Source organism: Narcine bancroftii, chromosome 4 (genome assembly GCF_036971445.1).
Source record: "Narcine bancroftii isolate sNarBan1 chromosome 4, sNarBan1.hap1, whole genome shotgun sequence".
Taxonomy (NCBI): domain Eukaryota; kingdom Metazoa; phylum Chordata; class Chondrichthyes; order Torpediniformes; family Narcinidae; genus Narcine; species Narcine bancroftii.
In genome coordinates, this window is record NC_091472.1 from 106,692,987 (window position 1) to 106,718,204 (window position 25,218).

General features: G+C 43.3%; 1 protein-coding gene across 6 annotated transcripts in view; it reads left to right on the forward strand.

Moving 5' to 3' along the window:
• Nucleotides 1-25,218, forward strand: part of cfap61 (cilia and flagella associated protein 61) — a 203,022-nt gene that overhangs the window by 153,030 nt on the left and 24,774 nt on the right. For all 6 annotated transcript variants that reach the window (XM_069932362.1, XM_069932361.1, XM_069932358.1 and 3 more), the window contains one exon: nucleotides 5,797-6,002. In XM_069932362.1, coding sequence (XP_069788463.1) covers nucleotides 5,797-6,002 — 206 coding nt within the window. The remainder of the gene's footprint in view (nucleotides 1-5,796; nucleotides 6,003-25,218) is intronic.

Here is a 25,218-nt window from a genome sequence, read left to right on the forward strand (position 1 = left end):
AGCACTTCACCAAACCTGCTCCCCCATTCCATTAGGTCATGCCTGATCCTGTACATTATTTACTGATCACTGGAATAAAATAACAGTTCTAGTCTTATCTACAAAACTCCACAAAGGCTTTTTAAAATATAAGTAGAATTAAATAAAAATGTTAAAAGTAAACTATAATCACATAAGTAATTAAAAACATTAAACAAATGTAAAAAGTTCATTTTTCTTTTTCTTACCGTTTTCTTGGAAATCTATGTGTCCTTCAACCTAACTTGAAAAGCTCTGGGGAACCTCTGCAGGCTCTTACACTGCTCCCTGAGGCAGCCTAATCTGGCAGCAGTGTAAAGATAGGTAGCGGCCAGTAGTTCAGGATTTCTGCAGAATTAGGAAATGGGAAGAGGCCAAAGGAATATGTGTAGTTGTAATGTGGTCCACTATTATAATTGAAAGATTGTCAACTTTTCTTTTCCAGAACTCCCCTCCCTCACAAAATAAGTACAGATGTTGCAGATATCCTCCAACTGTCTTTCAACTTTTGAGTGTGCCAGACTAATGAACAGATGATTGGGAGGGAAGTCCAGAGGGACTTGAATAGGAAGAGAGATTTTAATTGGGAATATAGATTATTGTCTTAGGGTACAGGGTGGTCAAGGAGAGCATGAATAGTTGGAACGAAAGCAAGGAAGTGGTGGGAGATCATGAGAATGAGAAATCAGGGTAATCAGCCATAGTTCGGTGGGAAAAGGGTAATTTAGTTTGTTTTTTTTTGGTCACAAAATACCTAGTGGAGCTAGAAGGGTTGTTCAGCGAGCATTCAAATGGGTTATCACTAACATTCAGACAGCCATGCAAAAACCACAAAACAGGGTGTAGGATAGCAATAAAAATGAATCAGCATCAAGCAAGGGTGAACCAGCGGAAATGCTCTACTTTCCCCAGCCCACAAGCAAAGTTGTAATCATAGTTCACCTCATCAATTCAGTCCTTCTTCCATTTTTGGACCTGCTCTATTTGCTAAAGCCCAGAGATGGATTAAACATCTTATAAACTAGGACCAGACATTGATCAAGCACTTCACCAAACCTGCTCCCCCATTCCATTAGGTCATGCCTAATCCTGTACATTATTTTCTGATCACTGGAATAAAATAACAAGCTTTGTAAATTGAAACTCACCACCTCTGTGCAAGCCATGACCTCCATGAGTAATAGATTAGTCCCCCAAAATTCCTCTAATAAAGTAGTAAGAGGTCTGGTTTCAAATGTCATTAGAGATGAGTATAGTGCTGGAGGATTGGCATATTGCTAATGTGCTCGAGGAGCAAGCCTAGCAATTATAGGCCTGTAAGTTTGAAGAGGTGACTAGGAATGTTGATGAGGGGAAAACAGTGGATGTTGTCTATCTGGGCTTCAGAAAGGCCTTTGATAAGATAGTCAAATGGATTCAACAATGGCTGGAAATGAGATGCCAGAGAGTCGTAGTGGATAACTGTTTGTCAGGCTGGAGGGTGGTAACAAGTAGTGTGCCTCAGGGTTCTGTATTGGGTCCCTTGCTGTTTGTCATTTACATTAATGATCTGGATGATGGGCTAAATTGGATTAGCAAATATGTGGATGATTCTAAAATAGGTGGAATTGTGGATAATGAAGAAGGTTTTCAAAGATTGCAGAAGGATTTGGACTGCTTAGAAGAGTGGGCTGAAAGATGGCAGATGAAGTTTAATGCTGATAGTGTGAAGTGCTTCATTTTGGAAAGAATAATCAAAACAGGACATGCGTTGTAAATGGGAGGGCATTGAAGAATGCAGTGGAGCAGAAAGATCTAGGAATAACAGTTCATCATTCCCTGAAGGTAGAATCTCGTGGGTAGGGTGGTGAAGAAGGCTTTTATTATGCTGACCTTTATAAATCAAAGCAAAGAATACTGGATTTGGGAGGTGATGTTGAGACTGTTCAAGGCATTGGTGAGGCCAAATTTGGAATAATGTGTGCAGTTCTGGTCACCAAATTATAGGAAGGATATCAACAGGGTAGAGAGAGTGCAGAGAAGATTTACGAAAATGTTACCTGGGTTTCAGAATCTAGATTACAAAGAAAGATTGAGCGAATGAGGTCTTTATTCTTTGGAGCGCAAGGTTGAGAGGGGATTTGATAGAGGTATTTAAGATTATGAGGGGAATAGATAGAGTTGATGTGGATAGGCTTTTTCCATTGAGAGTAGGAAAGATTGAAACAAGAAGTCATGAGTTAAGAGTTAAGGGGCAAATGTTTAGAAGTAACATGAGGAGGAACTTCTTCACTCAGAGTGGTGGCTGTATAGAATGAGCTTCCAGGAGAAGTAGTGGCGGCAGGGTCCATTTTGTTATTTAAGGAAAAATTGGATAGGTATATGGATGGAGGGGAATGGAGGGTTATGGGTAAGGTGCAGGTAAGCGGGACTAGAGGAGAGTACTTAACTTGGTGCGGACTAGAAGGGCCGAGATAGCCTGCTTCCAAACTGTAATTGTTATATGGTTATAATCGACAAATTAGCAAGCAAATTCAGCTCTTGAAAATGTATACTACTTCCCACTGCATTACAATATCCTCTCAGAAAGAGTGCATATGCTTGTAAACCCTTTGTGTCCTCTGATTTTATTTTGCTATGTGATATTATATTATCTTGTCCACCATGGTTTGTGACTGATTGTCCTGAGGTGAATGGAGAAAATGGATCTTGAACTGATGCCATAGGTGTAGGACCTTGGGTTGTAAGTGATGGCATTGATGGGAATCTTTGGGTTGTAAATGATGGCATTGGTGGAGATCCTTGACTTGTAGCTGGTTGAGTATGATCAACTTTCAAGGTTGAATTTTTTGAAATGCCCTCCTTTCTGGAAGATCCATATATTGTGTGCTCTGGAAAGATTGTGCTCTTTCCATAGGATTGGCCATTGTGGTTTGAACATTAGCAGCGACACTTGTGGCTCCTTGCTCGAGTATAGTTTTTTCTTGTAACTGCTTTACCCATGCCACTCCTGGAAGGTTAGATGCTAGTCCTTTGGGTTTGTCACTGAGTGACAAATCTTGCAGAAGCCTGAGCTAATGCTTTTACTTTGTCCATATTCATAGCACGTTGTTCCTCAAGCTCTAGTCTTTTCTTTTCTCTCTTCAATAATCTATTTTGTTCTTCACTTGTCATTTGTAACCTTTTAAGTTGCTCTTCTTGTTCCAACTGCAGTTTCTTGATTTCAGCTTCTTGCCTCAATTGCCAATTCTTCATATGAACTTTCCTATCCTCGAAAGCATATCGTTTCTCCAACCACTGTTGTGCACATACAGTAGTCAAGCCTGCTTGCACATTAACATGCATAGCTGAATTGCTTGAAGCATGCCAAGCTGTACTTGCTCTAGATGCCTTTGAAGATTTTGAAGATCTTCCTCCATTCATAATCTTGAAAATACTATAATCAGGATTCACTTCTGAACTTTCAGATACCGCTGATTGAGTCCATCTTCTGCATTTCGCTTGGTACAGCATCAATGGGACTTTTAAGCCAGTGAATGAGGCCTGCAGTGCCTTGACAGGATCTTCTTCTTGCTTGCTAGTTGAAGTCGCTTCTTTGGCTACTGGCTCCAACCTTCTGCCAAGCATGGTTGGTTCTCCTTGCTGGCTCAACTCACGATCAAACCATTTTTTGAGAGGAGCTGTTTGTTTGATGTCTTTAGCCCAATGAGACGATTTCTTATCCATCTTTGAGTTCTTCACACTGCATCCTGGCTTCGGTACTGGTTTCTCCTGGTTCCTGGGAACTGTAATTAAATCTTGTATCTTACTTGGTCCTTTTAAGAAAGCCTGCTGCTGGTTGAATTGTCTCTGTGGATATGCACACAACTTTTCTTATCTGGATAAGAACATCTTCTGGGCTTCCTGCCAATTCTGCTACCAAAGCTCTGGCTTATAGTTTCAAGGTCACAGTTGTCTGGCCAGACCTTGGCTCAGTTTCAAACTGTGCAATTTACCAGTTTCAAACTGTGCAATTTACAGACATATTCCCAAAGACTTCTGGAATATTCTATTATGACAGTGTGGATACCTCTTGACTATAAATCATGTTGTTAATTCTTTTAGACAAATTTCACGAGCCTTTTTTCCCCCCAAACAAAGTTTACAATTAACTTTTTCTTTGAATAAAACTATAGTTAACACTTACCTTCTAATATATCCTAATTTCAAAGTATCATCTTCCAAAGCATGGGCTACAATATCCCAAATTTAGATCTCTTTAATCCAACAAATCAAATTCTGTGGCTGTTTATATAATTTTAATTTGTTGATAGAACAGATAAACATTTTGCATAGCTTCATATTAAGACTTTCATAATAATGAATAACAAAGCATTTACTGTATAATGAAAATATAAAAAGATATAAAAAGTTTTTAAAAAGATACACAAACTTTAAAGATGTACAAAAATTAAAAGAAAAATTTATTGTGCTCAAGCTTCCTTTACATCTTGTCAAATAATGAGTAAGTTGTTAGTAGCTGGGCGGATATTACCACATATTACATCATATGGTAACACTACAAACAATAGTTCTCTTAAAGAGACAGGCACAAAATCAACTAAGAATTAAAAACACAAGATTTTAACCTTTACACTTAGTACCTACTAGAGAGGTAAATGGAATTGAGAGAAATAGAGTGTTATGCAGTGGGGAAATTCTGGGCAGTAGTTAGAGTAGGTTATTAGGCCAGCACAACACTATAGGTTGAAAGGCCTGAATTGTTCTATGTTCTATTCTAGGTTTAGTCTTTAGGACTCAATACTGTTGTTGCATTCAGATTTTTGTATCAATATTCTCAAATTGTAATTTTCAATGATTGATGGCTTCATTTCTTGCTTTCTCACATCTTAAGGATGATTGTCATCCTGCATTAATTAAATGGTTACAATACTCAGTGGAATAAAAAATAAGTAATTAATACCTCATCAACAATTAGATCTCATCACTGCTGAACATGTCCACAATCTCTTCAGATAAAGTTTTAGGAAAATGAAGCATAAAGAAAAAATATGGCCAATGCTGTAAATCTGAAGTGAAGACAAAATATTAAAAAGACTCATGGTTCTCTTCACATCCTGAGGTCTTGGCTCAATGCACTCCCTTGACCTATTTCTGCAATAGCACAAATTCACCAGATCTCAAAGCTGCTTTCCACCTCAGTTCCACTTTACCCTTCTCGGTTTTCATTTTTAAATTTAGACAGTACAGTAATAGGTCCTTCTAGCTCATGAGCCAGTGCCACCCAATTTCACCAATCAACCTACAAACCCTGTATGTTTTTGGAGAGAGGGAGAAATCCAGAGAATCCAAAAGAAACTCACATAGGTCACAGGGAGAACATACAAACTCCTTACAGACAGCGCTGGATACAAACCCAGGTCAACTGGCAATGTAATAATGTTGCACTAAATCCAACGCTAGCTATGCTTCCCAGTTTCGATCGTGTTTGAAATGGTGTTTCAACAAAAAACAGTCTTGTCCCTTTCAGGCTCTTAAACTGCTGAGTGTTTCCACCATTTTCTGCTTGTGTGCTGCAGAGAATCCTGGTCCTTTGTGAAAGGAGTTTCTTCACAATCTTTTATCTAATTTTCAATACAGGTACATCCATTCAATAGGACCACATAAGCAAAGAAATCATTCCTTAATCCTTGATGTATTGTACAAAACCTTCCATTCCTCTTCAAAAATCAATGTTGTATGTCATTCAGGGAACAATGATGGTATTGCCAAGTTTCATTTGTTTATATTTTTCCACAGGGTCGAGACATAGTCACAGGTAGTCCAAGTACTGGGAACTACTTCCAAATCCATTTGAACAAATATAGCACAGTAGATTCCATAACTTGTTTATCACTGACACCTCTACCAGTCTCCAATTACATCTGCTTGTATGGACAACATGAACGTCTTCTTAATAATTTGTGTTCTCGCTTTGATGAGGGATTAATCTCAGATTTGTACAGGTAAGTTAGACATAACTGTTGAACAGTCATGAAATGCATTTTCTTCAGGAAATATAGAGTATGTATATTGAACCTTGTGCAGGCTGGTATTTGGGTTCAAGAATTAAGGATAACCCACATTCAGATGGTAAATTAGATGGGTAGTCTGATAAATTACTGAAGTTTTGTTCTAACATTAAGATTTCTTTTTTCAAAAGCACTCGATTGTGTGGGGCTTGCTATGTTTTACAGTAATTTTTTTGATTCTTTTTAAAATCTGGTTCCATTTTCAACAAACTGATTTGGTGAACCTTGGCTCTGAGCCAAGAGCAATGTCATTTACGGTATGTTCCATTTGTAAACCTGTATTATATCCATTTGGTGTTATTTGCTTAAATTGTGTTATTTATTTAACTGCATGATCTATGTGAAAAAGATGAGGAAAAAGCTTCAAAAACTAGTAAAGGTCATCTGAGATGTTTTCACTAGTTCTATGATCTTCGAACACATTGAGAAAGGTGTAATACATGTGCACAAGCAGGGGAATGACTTGATGTATTGAGTGTTTCGTTCATGTTTTTACTTTTATCCTCAACCATGCTAAGTTAGCCCAATATCAACAAAATAAGAGCTTTGGTTAAAATTAAAAATGTATAAAATGGCATGAAATATATTTCAACATTCACACCTGCATGATAAGGTATCTTGATCAAATGTAGTGCACCATTGCGATTACAAAGTTTTATTGCTGGAGACACAGGCAGTTCCAGTGGCCTGTTTTTGGACACACTGCTGTGACAGCAGTGCTGCTGCTGGTATGGACCCAGCAAGCGGGGACACAATCTTTCAGTGCTCCTGAACAGGGTCCTACTACTCAGCTGTCCTGCAAGAGAGACCCCTGCAGTTTTAAATGTGTGGTGATACAACCATTACACTGGCTGCACTCCTACCAGCCTACTGCAGGGGGCAACCACTGTATCTGCAGGTAGGCAACCTGGGAGGCTGGCCCCACCTGCCTGCTGTCAATCATCAGCCAGTATAAAGACTCGAGCTGGTCCCTTTTGGGAGCAGTCAGACACATGGTGCCAGGAGTGCTGTGAGACCTGGTGTGTACAAGTTTAAGCTAATTAAAGCCTGTTGTACAGTCTGTGGACTTTGCATCAGAATTATTCATGCAGCAGCACTCACAATATGCCTGAAGAGCAGGCTAGGGCTGGATCTTTGACAACAATCCACAGTTGGGATTTAAGATGGCAGCACCCACATTTGGCAACCCAAACATGAAGGGTGGCAGCTCCAAGAAAGCAGTGCAGAGCACTAGAGCAGGAGAACACTCTCGGTTTTAAGAATCAGTTATCAGGATCTGGGAAGGTACTGAAGGCAAGCAGGATTCCTGAAGGGCCTCTGGCATTAACAGCTTCAAAATTACTTTGGGGGGAGGTCCAAAACCAGGAGCTAAGGAGCTCTAGTTCATCCATGAGCCGGACAGAAGACCTTGCAGCTCCAGAGGTTACGGGGTCAAAGGATGCGCAGCACTGGAGGTGGTGGGATCAACAGACACTTGGTGTCTCTGAAGACTCTCTTTTGCTTCTTGTCTCAATAGGGGCGCTGGATTAGTGCAATCTCTATGTCTCCACGGGGAAAAAGAGGAAAAAGATTTTTGTTTATTTGGTGTACTTGACAATAAATGGAATCTTGAATATTCCTGCATTCTCATATCAGACAAAAATAATACCAAGACTGCAATTTGACATTCTTTATAAAGAGACGTGAGTGGTAAACTAATAAATATGTAAATCAATATGGCCGAGGTAATGTGTATATATGCAAACAAACATCTCATCAAAAATGTTAGTTCTCCTTGCTTTTTGAGTGATACTTGATCTTCATATAAAGCACTCAAATATTATTGAAAAATATCAGTGGTACTTCTATTTCCTTTGGGTCTCAGGTGGTTAAAACCCATTACAATTAACTTTGTTGCTTTTGATATTAAAAACTAATATTTTGATGAGATATTTGCCTGCATATTTAAACATAACTTGTGCCATAAACTAACAAGTCCTCAGGAACAGAGGCCTGTTGGTCAAAATCTTGAGGAAAGAGAAACTCAAGACACACATTTACAATCTCAATATACACCTTGTTTCTTGGAAGAAGGGTTCATGCAAGGGAACATCCGAAACAGCATAATCTTGACCATTTTCAAAAATGCCACAGAGAAAGTCGTCCCATGGTCCTCTGTTACCTCCCTTTAGCCAAAGAACTGCTTCCTCAATCACAGTATGGATTCTAAAAGACAGGATCTTACAGCACATCATCTCCAAGAAAAATGCATTATCTAAAATAGTCTGTGTCTTTTTTTCTGACATTTCAAATCCAGCAATGGTCCTTGACTATTGTTCAAGAGAACCTGAGGAACATCCTTTTCAAGTTTGATTGCCCTCAGAAATTAGCCTCCATCTTTTTTTCTGCATTCAAGTTATGATCTTAATCTACAAGTCATCAAGCTATATAGTATGGAAACAGGCACTGCGGACAATTTCTTCATACCAATGAAGTGTTCCACATAAGCTAGTCCCATTTATCTGCATTTGACTCATTTCCCTCTTTTAAATGTCTTTTGAGTGATACAACTGTAACGATCTTGATGTTGGCATCACTGCCTTTGTGGAAAAATTGCTTTTTAGGTTCCTTTTAAATCTTTTCCCTCTACTTGTAGACTCTTCTCTCCTAAGGAAAAAAATGTGACTATTTACTTTCTCTATGCCCCACAGACTACTGTGGCAGCCATCATTGGGTAGATTTAAAGCAGTGGTTGATTGGTCTTGATTAGGGAGGGTTGTGGGAGAGGGCAAGAGAATGGGGTTGAAAGCAATGGTTGATAGTCTTGATTAGGGAAGGTTGTGGGAGAGGGCAAGAGAATGGGGTTGAAAGGAAAAATACGTCAACCATGATTCAAATAGTGCAATAACTTTGATGGGCCAAATGTCCTAATTCTGCTCCTATGACATGATTTTATATTTCTCTATCCAGGCCACAACCAGCCCTGCTCAAAATATGATCCTAATGTTTTCCTCAATCTTTCTTGCTGCACCTCAAGCTTCTTCCTGGTGCTGCTGATCTGCAAGACAAATAAGAAACTTCAAGCCGCAACATCTCCATTCCAAAACGAAATTCACTTTAATGTCGGTAACGAGCTGCAGCATACTACCAATACGAGCTCGGACATCCACATTTGGTTCATTGGCGCATACAATAGGATAGACCTCACGTTTAATATGTGCAAAGGTCCTCCACCAATTTGTCCCTGCTGCATAACACAGTTCTGTTCCTCCCCCCACCAAAGATCCATGATAATACATTGAAGTCCCAACTCAAAGGCACGCCACCTTGTCAACTTGAAAAAAAATCATTTATGTCTACACCATTTCCTATTACCCAATTAATTTGCTATTCCAATATATTACCACCTATCAGCTTTTCTTTTCCAAAATAACTTTTTGATGCAAAATCTCAAATACCTTCTTGAAATCTTAATACATCCACCACTTCTCTTTTATTCACGTGTGACTTCTTCAAAGAACTCCAATAAGTTAGCCAAATGGGTTTTAACTTCACAAAACCACATTAGCTTTGCCTAATTACCATAATTTTTAAGTGCCCCACTATAACATCCTTAATTAAATTTCTGTCATTTTTCCTTTGACACATATTGAGCTAAGTGGACTGTAGTTGCTTGCTTTCAATCTTTTTGACTAAAGGAGTAAAATTTGTTATTTTAATCAAACTAGAAGCCTATGACTAGAGGTGCACTATAGGTTTTGATGCTGGGCCATGCTGTTAGTCATTTTGATCAGCCAACCATTTTCTCAAACTTTTTTTTAGTCATGCCCCTCTTCGAACTCTGCTCAAAAAAATTATGGGCCCCCTTCCTTGTGAAGTGGTCAAGTTTTGATTTCCGCACTTCTACCAACTTAACATAAAAACCAAAAATATTTATGTTACTTGAGGGGAAAAGTAAATGAGGCTTTTGCTTAAATGTGCTGTGGCCCCGGGTGGGTGGGTGGGTGGGGGGAGGGGGTGGAATTGAGAATGGCTGATCTAAGCAAGTCATGATTAGCAAAGTTGCAGATGACACTGGGTATCTGCTATTGCGAAAAGTGAAGGGGGTTGCCAGAGATTGCAGTAGGATCCTGGTCAGTTTGTCAGCGCGAATGGCGGCATAATTAGCGTAGCGTTTAGTGTGACGCTATTATAGCACCTGCAACCCAACTGTCTCTAAGGAGTTAGTACATTCCCTTGTGTCAGGATGGGTTTTCCCCAGGTGCTCCAGATTCCTCCCACCTCCAAAATCATACAGGGTTGTAGATTAATTTGTGTATAATTGGACGGCATGGGTTTAAATGGCTGGAATCGGATTCTACCGTGCTGGAAATATTTTTTAAATTAAATCTAAAAAATTTTAAATTTTAAAATTTAAATTTAGAAAGATGTTGTCAAGCTGGAGAGGGTGCAGAGAAGATTTACAAGGCTGTTGTCGGGACTCGGGTGGTGGGGGGAATTGGCACCAAGTTACAGGGAGAAGTGGAGCACTTCTTTGGAGTGAAACATGAAGGTCTGCAGGTACTCTGATTGTAGTAAAAACACAATGCCGGAGAAACTCAGCAGGCAACATGGTGTACTTTATTTTATGAAGATACATAACTAGGGGATATTTTGGGGAAAACAAAAATCACAGGGGTGGACTTTCCATCAGAAGCAGAACTGTTCCTGCTGGAGAATATCATGGACATGAGTTTGAGATTGTCCAACTATCAAAATCAGTTTGTAAAGGTCGCCTTGGCTATGGCCAGGAAATGTATAGTGGTTTCCTGGAAGACTGACTCCCAGCTGAACACCAGGAGATGTAGAGCTGTGTTCCCCCAAAGAAAATCACCTACAATATGAGGAGGAGGTATAGCACGTATGTTGAAGAATGGAAACTGTACTTGCGGTACATTGGAATACAGGTATGATTACACTCTTCCCCCCCCTCCCCCACTTCCTTTCTTTAAAAGGAGGGGTGGATGGTAAGTTGTTGGCAGTCCCGGAATGCCAGGATTTAAGAAGTGACACTGAGACCCAGTTGACATGCCCCAAGTTTTGGGGTTTTTTTTTGCATTCCCTCTTTTTGTTTTGTTTTTTTTCCTGAGTACTTTAGGTTTCTTGGGTATCTTCTTTGTTTATGTTACCTTTGGATTAGTTCTGTGACCCATTTGTAACCACTGTTATTCTATTGTGTTTTATTTTCTTTTGTAACTAGTATGTGTTGGTTGATTTATCATTTTGGGGTAGGAGAGGGGGTGAGGGGTGGGGGAGGAGGGGAAGGGAAAGACTTGGTATAATATACTCTGTAAAAAAGGATGAATGTTCTCCTGTATTGTTTGAAATGCACTAGTCTGTAAAATCAAAAATATTCAAAAAAAGACGTAACTGAAGTTTCAGGCCTGAGCCCTTCATCAATATATAATCAATATATTGGCAGGGGAGGAGCATAGGTCCACAGGCACAAGATCACAGGTGGATATGGGTGGAGAGCACAAAGGAGGGAGTTATGGGACTGAGGGGGGGAGGAGGTGGGGAGAGGGGTTGATGGCTGGGATGGCCAGTGGAAGTGGCAGGCAGGGAAGCTCACCTCCCATCTACTTCTTTGAGCTCTCTCTTTCTTCTCATCCTTATAGCCCTTGAATCCTCTCATTCTCTCCCCCCCCCCCCAACTCTCCTCGGACCTCCCGTGCATGCCAAGTCTCCCCTCTGACATCCCCTACCTACCACCTCTCCCCTCTGACCTCCCCCCTGCCTCCCACTTCCTCCCCTGGTCCCCCCAAGACACTCCTTCCCATTTCCACCAATGGCCACGTGCCTGTGGACCTGTGTTCCTCCTGCTGGCCTTCTCTCTGCCTTGATCATACCTTGATGAAGAGCTCAGGCTTGAAATGTCAGCACTGTGGCATTATCTTTATTACATAAAGTCTGCTGTGTGACCTGTTAAGTTTCTTTTTGACATCATGTTTTTACTTTATTCTTTGGAAGATGAGGAGTCATTTCAGAGATGTACAAGATCAGGTGAACGTTCAGAGTATTTTGCCCAGAGTAGGGGAATCAGTAACCGGAAGACAAAGGATTAAGATCAGGGAAGAGAATTAACAGGAACGAGATGGGTTACTTTTTTTTAAAACTCAGAGGGTGGTGGGTGTGTGGAGTAGGCTGCCAGAGGAAGTGGTTGAGGCAGATACTATTGCAATGTTACAGGAAAAAAAAATGAATGGCGACATGAATAGGATGGGTTCAGAGGGATTCAAGCCAAACACAGACAGGTGAGACAAGTATGAGTGGGATATTTTCGTTGGCATGGGCAAGTTGGGCCGAGGGGCAAGTTGGGCCGAGGGGCAAGTTGGGCCGAGGGGCAAGTTGGGCCGAGGGGCAAGTTGGGCCGAGGGGCAAGTTGGGCCGAGGGGCAAGTTGGGCCGAGGGGCAAGTTGGGCCGAGGGGCAAGTTGGGCCGAGGGGCAAGTTGGGCCGAGGGGCAAGTTGGGCCGAGGGGCAAGTTGGGCCGAGGGGCAAGTTGGGCCGAGGGGCAAGTTGGGCCGAGGGGCAAGTTGGGCCGAGGGGCAAGTTGGGCCGAGGGGCAAGTTGGGCCGAGGGGCAAGTTGGGCCGAGGGGCAAGTTGGGCCGAGGGGCAAGTTGGGCCGAGGGGCAAGTTGGGCCGAGGGGCAAGTTGGGCCGAGGGGCAAGTTGGGCCGAGGGGCAAGTTGGGCCGAGGGGCAAGTTGGGCCGAGGGGCAAGTTGGGCCGAGGGGCAAGTTGGGCCGAGGGGCAAGTTGGGCCGAGGGGCAAGTTGGGCCGAGGGGCAAGTTGGGCCGAGGGGCAAGTTGGGCCGAGGGGCAAGTTGGGCCGAGGGGCAAGTTGGGCCGAGGGGCAAGTTGGGCCGAGGGGCAAGTTGGGCCGAGGGGCAAGTTGGGCCGAGGGGCAAGTTGGGCCGAGGGGCAAGTTGGGCCGAGGGGCAAGTTGGGCCGAGGGGCAAGTTGGGCCGAGGGGCAAGTTGGGCCGAGGGGCAAGTTGGGCCGAGGGGCAAGTTGGGCCGAGGGGCAAGTTGGGCCGAGGGGCAAGTTGGGCCGAGGGGCAAGTTGGGCCGAGGGGCAAGTTGGGCCGAGGGGCAAGTTGGGCCGAGGGGCAAGTTGGGCCGAGGGGCAAGTTGGGCCGAGGGGCAAGTTGGGCCGAGGGGCAAGTTGGGCCGAGGGGCAAGTTGGGCCGAGGGGCAAGTTGGGCCGAGGGGCAAGTTGGGCCGAGGGGCAAGTTGGGCCGAGGGGCAAGTTGGGCCGAGGGGCAAGTTGGGCCGAGGGGCAAGTTGGGCCGAGGGGCAAGTTGGGCCGAGGGGCAAGTTGGGCCGAGGGGCAAGTTGGGCCGAGGGGCAAGTTGGGCCGAGGGGCAAGTTGGGCCGAGGGGCAAGTTGGGCCGAGGGGCAAGTTGGGCCGAGGGGCAAGTTGGGCCGAGGGGCAAGTTGGGCCGAGGGGCAAGTTGGGCCGAGGGGCAAGTTGGGCCGAGGGGCAAGTTGGGCCGAGGGGCAAGTTGGGCCGAGGGGCAAGTTGGGCCGAGGGGCAAGTTGGGCCGAGGGGCAAGTTGGGCCGAGGGGCAAGTTGGGCCGAGGGGCAAGTTGGGCCGAGGGGCAAGTTGGGCCGAGGGGCAAGTTGGGCCGAGGGGCAAGTTGGGCCGAGGGGCAAGTTGGGCCGAGGGGCAAGTTGGGCCGAGGGGCAAGTTGGGCCGAGGGGCAAGTTGGGCCGAGGGGCAAGTTGGGCCGAGGGGCAAGTTGGGCCGAGGGGCAAGTTGGGCCGAGGGGCAAGTTGGGCCGAGGGGCAAGTTGGGCCGAGGGGCAAGTTGGGCCGAGGGGCAAGTTGGGCCGAGGGGCAAGTTGGGCCGAGGGGCAAGTTGGGCCGAGGGGCAAGTTGGGCCGAGGGGCAAGTTGGGCCGAGGGGCAAGTTGGGCCGAGGGGCAAGTTGGGCCGAGGGGCAAGTTGGGCCGAGGGGCAAGTTGGGCCGAGGGGCAAGTTGGGCCGAGGGGCAAGTTGGGCCGAGGGGCAAGTTGGGCCGAGGGGCAAGTTGGGCCGAGGGGCAAGTTGGGCCGAGGGGCAAGTTGGGCCGAGGGGCAAGTTGGGCCGAGGGGCAAGTTGGGCCGAGGGGCAAGTTGGGCCGAGGGGCAAGTTGGGCCGAGGGGCAAGTTGGGCCGAGGGGCAAGTTGGGCCGAGGGGCAAGTTGGGCCGAGGGGCAAGTTGGGCCGAGGGGCAAGTTGGGCCGAGGGGCAAGTTGGGCCGAGGGGCAAGTTGGGCCGAGGGGCAAGTTGGGCCGAGGGGCAAGTTGGGCCGAGGGGCAAGTTGGGCCGAGGGGCAAGTTGGGCCGAGGGGCAAGTTGGGCCGAGGGGCAAGTTGGGCCGAGGGGCAAGTTGGGCCGAGGGGCAAGTTGGGCCGAGGGGCAAGTTGGGCCGAGGGGCAAGTTGGGCCGAGGGGCAAGTTGGGCCGAGGGGCAAGTTGGGCCGAGGGGCAAGTTGGGCCGAGGGGCAAGTTGGGCCGAGGGGCAAGTTGGGCCGAGGGGCAAGTTGGGCCGAGGGGCAAGTTGGGCCGAGGGGCAAGTTGGGCCGAGGGGCAAGTTGGGCCGAGGGGCAAGTTGGGCCGAGGGGCAAGTTGGGCCGAGGGGCAAGTTGGGCCGAGGGGCAAGTTGGGCCGAGGGGCAAGTTGGGCCGAGGGGCAAGTTGGGCCGAGGGGCAAGTTGGGCCGAGGGGCAAGTTGGGCCGAGGGGCAAGTTGGGCCGAGGGGCAAGTTGGGCCGAGGGGCAAGTTGGGCCGAGGGGCAAGTTGGGCCGAGGGGCAAGTTGGGCCGAGGGGCAAGTTTCCACACTGTGACTTTGAGCCTGATGGAGGGAATTTTGGGAAAGCAGAATCAATGATTTGGAATACTTGAAATGAAAATACAAATGCTGGATGTCTGAAGCAAATAAAATAAGCTGGAAACACCTGGCAGCTCAGACAGTATCTATGAAAAGAGAAAGGGTGTCCATGCAGAAACATTAACTATGTCTCTTATCTAAACTTCCCTGACCTGCAGGTTAAGTTTATATGATTTTACTGCTCTGCAAATACACCAAGCTGTAGTTGAATTAAAAAGAAAATTTGGCAGAAAATGTTTATAGATAGAAATGCGAACTTAGTTTTGAGGACTATTTTGACTGCAGTTGAACAAAGATGGTGCACTTTTTGCTGCCTCGTGAAAATAAGCATTTCTGTCACATCATTACAAAGACATTCTTAGCCATTAGTATGATAAGTATGTTGTCTATCAAGGCCACATACTCAGCAAGCAGCAGCCATGCCTCTGTGCCTGGATTCCTCAGTCTATGAAGATTAAATTAATGTCATCCTGAACTACTTAAGCATATAATCAGCCAATTTATACAGTATATGCTGCATATCACAGACTGCACATAGAATGATGTGGATTTTTTATTTAATTTAGAAATTCAGCGTGGTAACAAGCCCCTCTGGCCCAAAAGCCTGTGCAGCCCAAATTCACTCATGTGACCAATTAACCTTCTAACCCCGTCTAAATCTTTGAAATATTGGAGGAAACTGGAGCATCCGGAGGAAACTCTCTCAGACACAAGGAATATTTAAACTCCTTACATACAGCACCAAATTCACACCTGAGTCCCTGGCATTGTAATAGTGTTGTACTAACCACTGCACTAACAGTGTAGCCTGAATTAAATTTAAAAGTTTAAACTGTAACCATTCCACAGAAACCTAACAGCCTAAATATGTCTGAGATTGTCTGATCTCAGAAGCTAGTCAGGCTCAGGCCTGGTCAGTACTTGGAGGGGAAATTTGGCGGGCAAGGCCATACATCAGCTGAGTACTTGAGGAATAGAATCCCTTTCATTTTTGCTCATCTCAGAATCTGGCACCTTAAAAAGCAAAGTCAAAGGACCCTGCCTGATCCAAAGGAAGATGAATTTAGTCCTCCTTGAATGGAGAACATTTATTTCCTCTCTAATATGCTGGAATCCTAAAAATTACAAGCTGTTTTCTACATCTCCAGCATCATCCCATAGAAGTTGGAAATGTAGAATATCAATCTTGGAGGATAAATTCACCATTGACAAAATTTTCTGGCCCTGCTTTGCAGCCAAAGTGACAGATACTACAAATAAATCCCTAGAGAATCTGGGCCTTTTCAAAAATACTCCCTATTCCATTGATATGGAGAAGCGCTTGCAGAAAGTTCCTCCTTAAGAGTTTATTTTTGTTCCACCTTTTTCTTCTTGCCTTCTCCCTGCCCATTTCTGTCATGCAATCTCTGACTCCGGGTTAACATTCTAAACTGCACAGAGTCAATATCAGAACTGGCGGCAGGGAAATTCACTGAGAGTACTCCATCACATTTTTTAATTGTTCTACCACAAACTGTGTTGGCCGTTTTAAAGGGGAAACAAACTTAAGTGAAACTTGGGGCATATTTTATTTGGTAATTTTCCAAGATCCCAGAGCAAGCGTTCACACAATTTACTACTTAGATATTAGAAGAGACTATGGACAAAGGGAACTGGGATACAAGAAGCAGGATTAGGTATGAGATCCCATTATCTACACAGGATGTAGACTAAATTATGGCTGCTCCAATTAAAGCAACAGTGCTCTGTGGTGAATTCACTCTTGCCCATTATGTCCCATTCTTTCTTGTGAGAGAGACCGCAGCATGCAAGCATCGTGCATTTGCTGGAATGCTGTCACTTTATTGATTGAACCGCTCAGTCCACAAAGTGTCTGGGGTATGATGGCAGATACCGATTTCGATAGATAAAAAGATATATGATTGTGGTGCATTCACCACGTCTGATGTCACTTGTACAAATGTTGGGATACAACATTTGAAGACTCATTCTCCAACCTTTATAATAAGTGCAAGGCTATGGAACTCTATCAAAGTCCATGAGGCTTGACACCAGGCCACAAACTGGTCTGGCCAATCCTTACTCTTGGTATATTTTTCAACTAAAGCCTCATTGGGGTGTTGAAAAACAATGAAGCTTGGCCGCTCATTCTGACGTAAAAGCCATTCTTCAACATCTCCCAGACCAGAATGAGATTCAGAAGACGAGCAGCAAATGCTGTTGCCTCGCTGCAGGTTTCCTCCAAGTAGGCTGGCTTCAATTAATGCATTCAAGCTTTAACTGCCCCTTATGACCCACAAAATTGGTCAAGTTCAGTTAGTCCTCACTGCTTGTAACAATCAATAAATGAGATCACAGCATAATATTAGTAGGCCTCCTTCATCAGAAGCAAGCTACATCAGTTATTGTGCATTGTAATACGTGCTCCTAATTTTAGGAGATTATTATAATGTTGATAATAAAGATTAATTCTTAAAATTAAATTTGGTTCATGAAATTTTTCATCACTGTAACTCCATCTTAATTATTCAGAACATCTAAATGAAATATGCATCTTTGAATTAGCCAGCATTTTCACAATTTCCCTCCCAGTAGCTCTTCATCTTAACTGATAAAGTCACAATAACTTTAAATGTTGTTTGCTCATTAAAACAAACAGCAGAGGAATATGTTGATTTATAGGAAAATTTTGCAAACATTTTTTCATACATTCCCCTTCTTTTCATTGTTACCAAAATATTTACAATTTAACCAGAAAAATCTCAAAATATGTAATCTTTTTTTTTAAATTGCACCTTGCTGTCCATGAGCCAAAGAACCGAAAGCACGCATAAATTATGGTGGGATTCAAAGTGTATTGTATCTTTCTTTCTTTGGCTTGGCTTCGCGGACGAAGATTTATGGAGGGGGTAAAAAGTCCACGTCAGCTGCAGGCTCGTTTGTGGCTGACCAGTCCGATGCGGGACAGGCAGACACGATTGCAGCGGTTGCAAGGGAAAATTGGTTGGTTGGGGTTGGGTGTTGGGTTTTTCCTCCTTTGCCTTTTGTCAGTGAGGTGGGCTCTGCGGTCTTCTTCAAAGGAGGCTGCTGCCCGCCAAACTGTGAGGCGCCAAGATGCACGGTTTGAGGCGTTATCAGCCCACTGGCGGTGGTCAATGTGGCAGGCACCAAGAGATTTCTTTAGGCAGTCCTTGTACCTTTTCTTTGGTGCACCTCTGTCACGGTGGCCAGTGGAGAGCTCGCCATATAATACGATCTTGGGAAGGCGATGGTCCTCCATTCTGGAGACGTGACCCATCCAGCGCAGCTGGATCTTCAGCAGCGTGGACTCGATGCTGTCGACCTCTGCCATCTCGAGTACCTCGACGTTAGGGGTGTGAGCGCTCCAATGGATGTTGAGGATGGAGCGGAGACAACGCTGGTGGAAGCGTTCTAGGAGCCGTAGGTGGTGCCGGTAGAGGACCCATGATTCGGAGCCGAACAGGAGTGTGGGTATGACAACGGCTCTGTATACGCTTATCTTTGTGAGGTTTTTCAGTTGGTTGTTTTTCCAGACTCTTTTGTGTATACTGTATTGTATTGTACAATACTTTTGTATTGTATACTGCCCAGTTTAAATACCCAGACCAAAATAACTTGTTGACAATTCCTAATTACATCTCTTTTGCTTCAAAGACCTTAAGGTGACATATCCCCAGGGCCTGACCAAGTGCACCCTCACCTTTGTGGGAACCTAGAGAAGAAATTGCAGAGGCCCTTGCAGAGATATATCTGCATCACCTTTAGCCTTAGGTGCATTGCCAGAAGACTTCATTAAAAAGAATTGCAAGGACTAGGTAGGGAACTAAAGGCCGGTGAACTTGATATTAGTAGTGGGAAAGTTGCTGGAGGGGATTCTGAGGGACAGAATCTTCCTGCATTTGGATAAGCAGGGAATGACTAGAGGTAGTCAGCATGGTTTTATGTTTGTCAGATCATATCTCATTAAATTGATTTTTTTTAAAAAGATGACAAGTGGATTGATGAGGGCAGGGCAATGGACACAATCTCTGTGGACTTTAGTAAGACCTTTGACAAGGTCCTTCAATGGTAGGCTAATTTGGAATCCCAGGGGATCCAATTTGAGCTGGCCAAAAAGATTCAAAACTACCTTAGTGCAAGAGTTAAAGGGTAGTCGAAGAGACCCGATTTGCTGATTGGAGCCCCATGGGCAGTGGGATGCCAAAGAGGTCGGTATTGTGTCTACTGTTATTAGCAATTTGGATGACAGTCTTGTTAACATGATTAGTTCATTTGTAGTGTAGCAGACAGTGAGGAAGGATACCCAAGTTAGGAAAATTAACTAAGGAATAGAAATCCCTCTCCTCTCCTCCTCCCACCACCGCACTGCCACCTTCTTACTCAGGGGCCTGCCTGCTTTTTGTTCATACCTTGACAAAAGACTGAGGCCCGAAATGTTGGTTATATCTCTTTACTTCCTACAGACAACACATGACCTATTGAGTTTCTCCAGCACTTTTGAGTATTGCACAGATGTTATGCTACTGCCATTGGCTATAAAATTGGCAATAACCAGAAGAATGGGCTCATGATTCCACCCTTGCACTGAAAAAAATCATTTTAATAATGATCTTTTTGGGGTGGTGTACAAAAGCATAATCAAGCATAGGTCTGTGGAAATCACCTCTCCTATTAAAAAAATTGGATAAACAGACAACTCTTGAAATGCCCCTTCAGCCCAAATCTACATCAAGCATCCAGGTTGTTAACCCTGAATTAATTCTATTTTATTCTCCCCATACTGCTGTTTGGAATGTGACTGTAGTTGAACTCTCAACATAACTTATGTCTCTTTAAATTGTTGTTCTTCACCAGTCGTGGGAAAAGGAAGTGCACTTATTTCATTAATATTAATAACTCTCCCTATGATAAAAATGTATCTTTACACGTAGGCTATGACACTCAGTTTCAGTAAGGAAATTTCTCCTCTAGTTCAAAACAGCAGAATCCCAGATGAATGCAAATCTTTTCACTTAATTAAAGAAAGAAACTATGATAACAAGGAAAATGTGATTAACTGTACTTTTGATTAAAATATGTAAATTAGTGATAGAGTTCATTGCAATGTATTCACTGTACAAAAACTATTCTTGAGAAGCTAACATCTTTTAAGCATCACTTTGCAACCGAGTTTCATGAGGGAAAACAAACGTCATGTTCTTTAAATTTTATTTTTAATTTAAAATTTTTTTTTAATTTAGACATACTGCACAGTAACAGGCCATTTTGGGCCACGGGTCAGTGCTGCCCAATTAACACCCAATTAGCATACACCCCAGTACCTTTTTGATAGGTGGGAGGAAACCAGAGCACCCAGGGAAAACCCACGCAGACACAGGGAGAACATACAAACACCTTACAGACAGTGGGGGATTCGAAACCCAATCCCGATTGCTGGTGTTGTAAAAGCGTTGTACTAACCGCTATGCCCACCGTACCACCTGTATCAGATTTGTGTTCATCTTTAGTTATAAAATATACATTTCTTAGTAAGTTAGTTTGTGGATACAGGGTCACACTCAGATCACATTACATTTACAGAAATTCAGAGTTCATTTTCAGAGTCGATGCGTCTGGAAAAAAAAGCCATAAAGCTGAAGTAGTTTCCAAATGAAAACTCAAGTATTCTGTGTGGTTTTTAAAAGCATTTTTGTGTACATTCAGTATTATGCTGGCAGCGGTTTCAAAACTCGAGTACCATTGGAATTACCTGTGTAGACTTTACGGCAATGGTTCTCAACCCTTTTCTTTCCACTCACATACCACTTTAAGGAATCCTTAAGCCATAAGTGCTCTGTGATTAATAAGGGATTGCTTAAAGTGGTAAGTGAGTGAGAAGGGAAGGTTGAGAATCACTGTTCTAGACCCAATTGTTACTGAATTATTTTGCTTGAGAAAAATGGTCATTGGCCCATTTCCTTTGGGGTTATGAAACTGTGCACATAACGAGTCAATTAGGGACAATTAAAAGAGTGGTTTTCAAACTTTTTTCATTCCACCCACATACTACCTTAAGCAATCCCTTATTAATCACACAGCACCTATTGCAATAAGAAATGCTTAAAGAGGCATGTGAATGGAAAGAAAAAGGTTGAGAATCACTGCTTTACGGAGTCATATAACCTCTTAAACAGAGATGAGGTCTGAAGTTTGTGGATGTGAAGTGACAAGTTGTGTTTTGTACAGAAATGAAACTGAAACAAGTAATGTTGTGTCACATGATTCCAGAGAGACATTTTGAAACTGGAAGAAATTAAACCTCCTGTGAAAGAGGGTTAGAGGAGCAGATAGGAGGTTTGCTGGATGAAATTGGGGATCTCGGTTGGTACGTTGCCTCCCAAGTGCCAGGGTCAGGGATGTCTCAGATCAAGTCCCTAGCATTCTGGAGGGGGAGGGTGAGCAGCCAGAAGTCAGGAGGGACAGACAGAAAGGAAAAGGAGGTGGGGTAGCATTGTTGGTTAGAGAGAGTTAAAAGCAATAGAAAGGAAGGAATTTAGCTTGAATGATGTGGAATCAATGTGGGTAGAGCTGCAAAATTCAAGGGGGCAGAAGACATTAGTGGGAGTTGTATATAGACCACCTAACAGTAGTAGGGAGGTTGGGGATGGCATTAAATGGGAAATTAGAAATGTGTGCAACAAAGGCAAGACAGTTATAATGGGTGACTTTAATCTCCATATAGACTGGATGAATCAAATTGGTAAGGGTACTGATGAGGACGATTTCTTAGAAGGTATATGGGATAATTTTCTAACCCAGTATGTTGAAGAACCAACGAGGGAACAGGCCATTCTAGACTGGGTTCTGAGTAAAGAGGAAGGGTTAGTTAACAATCTTGTTGTGCGAAGCCCTTTGGGCAAGAGTGACCACAAAATGGTGGAATTTTACATTAGGCTGGAAAGTGATGGGGTTAATCTGTAACTCAGGTTCTGAACTTAAAGAAGGGTGACTTTGAGGGTATGAAACGCAAATTGATTAAGTTAGTTTGGCAAATGTTACTTAAAGGATTAACTGTAGAAAGGCAATGGCAAGCATTTAAGGATCACCTGGATGAAATACAGCGTTTGTTCATCCCGGTTTGGAAAAAGAATAACTCAAGGAGGGTAGTACATCCTTGAATAACAAGGGAAATCAGGGAGAGTATCAAGTGTAAAGAGGAAGCGTATAGACCAGGCAGGAAAGACAGAATACCAGAGGATTGGGAGAAATTCAGAGTTCTACAGAGGAAGACAAAGGGATTAATCAGGAAAGGCAAAAGAGATAATGAGAGAAAGTTGGCAGGGAGCATAAAAATTGACTGCAAAAGTTTTTATAGATATGTAAAGAGAAAGAGACTAGTAAAGACAAATGTGGGTCCCTTGCAGTCAGAAACAGGTGAACTGGTCATGGGGAACAAGGCCATGGCAGACCAATTAAATAACTACTTTAGTTCAGTCTTCACTAGGGAAAATATGAATAATCTTCAGGAAATAATAGGGGACCATGGGGCTAGTGTGACGGAAGGACTAGGGAAAATAAGTGCAAGTTATGAGGTTGTGTTGGATAAATTGAAGGGATTAAAGGCAGACAAGTCCCCAGGGCCAGATGGTCTGCATCCCAGAGTGCTAAAGGAAGTAGCCCATGAAATAGTGGATGCATTGTTGATAATTTTTCAAAACTCTTTAGATTCTGGAGTAGTTCCTGAGGACTGGAGGGTGGCTAAAGTAACTCCACTTTTTAAAAAGGGAGGGAAAGAGAAATCAGGGAATTATAGACCAGTTAGTTTGACATCGGTAGTGGGAAAAATGTTAGAGTCAGTTATTAAAGATGTGATTGCAGCACATCTGGAAAGTGGTGAATTCATTGGTCAGAGCAGCATAGTTTTATGAAGGGAAAATCGTGTCTGAATAATCTTATTGAATTTTTTGAGGATGTAACTAGTAGAGTGGATAGGGGAGAACCAGTAATGTGGTTTACCTGGATTTTCAGAAGGCTTTTGATAAGGTCCCACACAGGAGATTACTGTACAAACTTAAGCCACAAGGTATAAGGGATATGGTATTGAGGTGGATAGAGAATTGGTTGACAGATAGGAAGCAAAGAGTGGGAATAAACAGGTACTTTTTGGAATGGCAGTCAGTTACTAGTGGGGTACCACAAGGCTCAGTGCTGGGACCCCAGTTATTTACGATATACATTAATGATTTAGATGAGAAAATAGAAAACAGTATTTCCAAGTTTGCAGACGAGACGAAGCTGGGTGGGATTGTAAGCTGTGTAGAGGCTGTTAAGAGTGTGCAGGGTGACTTGGACAAGTTGGGTGAGTGGGCAAATGCATGGCAGATGCAATATAATGTGGATAAGTGTGTGGTTGTCCACTTTGGAGGAAAGAATGGGAGGGCTGAGTACTATCTTAATGGTATCCAATTAGGAAAAGGGGAGATGCAAAGAGACCTCGGTGTCGCTGTGCATCAGTCATTAAAAGTGGGCATGCAGGTGCAGCAAGCAGTAAAAAAGGCAAATGGTATGTTGGCGTTCATATCAAGAGGATTCGAGTACAGGAGCAGAGAGGTATTAATGCAGTTGTATAGGGCCTTGGTGAGACCTCACTTGGAGTATTGTGTTCAGTTTTGGTCTCCTTATCTGAGGAAGGACATCATTGCCATGGAGAGAGTGCAGAAAAGGTTTACCAGATTGATGCCAGGGATGGCGGGACTTGCAATATGAAGAAAGGCTAGAACGACTGGGCTTGTACTCACTGGAGTTTAGACGATTAAGAGGAGATTTAATAGAAATGTTCAAAATTCTTAAGTGATTTGACAGGCTAGATGCAGGAAGATTGTTCCCAATGTTGAGCAGGTCTAGAACCAGGGGTCACAGTTTAAGGATAAAGGGGAAGTCCTTTAGGACTGAGATGAGGAAGAATTTTTTCTCTCAGAGGGTGGTGAATTTATGGAATTCTCTGCCACAGGAAGTGATTGAGGCCGGTTCCATAGCTAATTTAAGAGAGTTAGATTTAGTACTTGTGACTAGGGGGAGCTCGAACAGGGTACTGAGTGGATGATCAACCGTGATCAGAATGAATGGTGGTGTAGGCTTGAAGGGCCAAATGGCCTACTCCTGCACCTATTTTCTATGTTTCTAATTTTCCATTGCTGTTCCTTTGTTAGTGTAGTTCAGTTCCAGTTAAAGCAGTGAGGTTGGTATTTGCTGCAGGATTACTTGGTGTAGGATTTCTTTTTTAAATTTATTGTTGTAAGGTGGTTTGCACTGTAATGCTACTGCAAAACAATGAATTTCACGACTTGTTCATGACAATAAATTCTGATTCTGATTTGGGCTAATACAATATCAAAACTATTGCTGGTCTTGGGTTGAGAAGAGCAGAATTATCATGACTGTTCACATTTGGTCTTATTGATCTCATTTGGAAATAGAAGCACCTGATATCACAGACTGGCACCCTAGAATCTCTTTCTTTAGTCTGTCAGGATACAACAAATCCCAGTGTAATTAATACATTTCAAATTTACAGCAGGAGTTTGCTAGAATAGCCACAAATTTTCACCCCACACTACAACTAATTTACACCATTCATGGTTTGTAGCAAAGTGACTGCTGTTTTGCTACTTTACTGTGGTAATAGAAGCACAGCTTTCTCCTATTTAACTCCTGTGATCTTAACACAGTCTGTTCTGTTTAATTGCAGTGCTGTGATACCTTGCTTTCCCTACAGTGATATTAGCACAGCAGCACCCAGAGCAGTTGACCTTTATGTAAATGTCAAGTTTTGGTACATTCTTAGTCCTAGACCTTTATTCCTGAGAGATAGACCATGTTGCTTCTTTATCCTCAGCTGTGCTCAAGCCATTACTGAAATCTCTGATGCTAACAGTGAGGATATGAATATTAATCTTTTATGGATTCCATTAAGTGCTGAAACACATTAGGAGTCAAAAAATATTCACATTGCATGTACATAGCACCTTTAATGTAGAAAACCAATCTTCAGTACACCATGACATTGCAGTTAAATAAAAATCTTCACTAAACCAAAAAGGCATTCATTAAATAACATCTTTCTTCACCACTACACTTATAGACAAGTAGAGTTTTTTTTATAAAAAAAGACATACATACAGCTAGTAACAAGCCGTTCGGCCCACAAGCCCATGCCACCCAATTACATCTCTGGTACATTTCAGATGGTGGGAGGAAACCA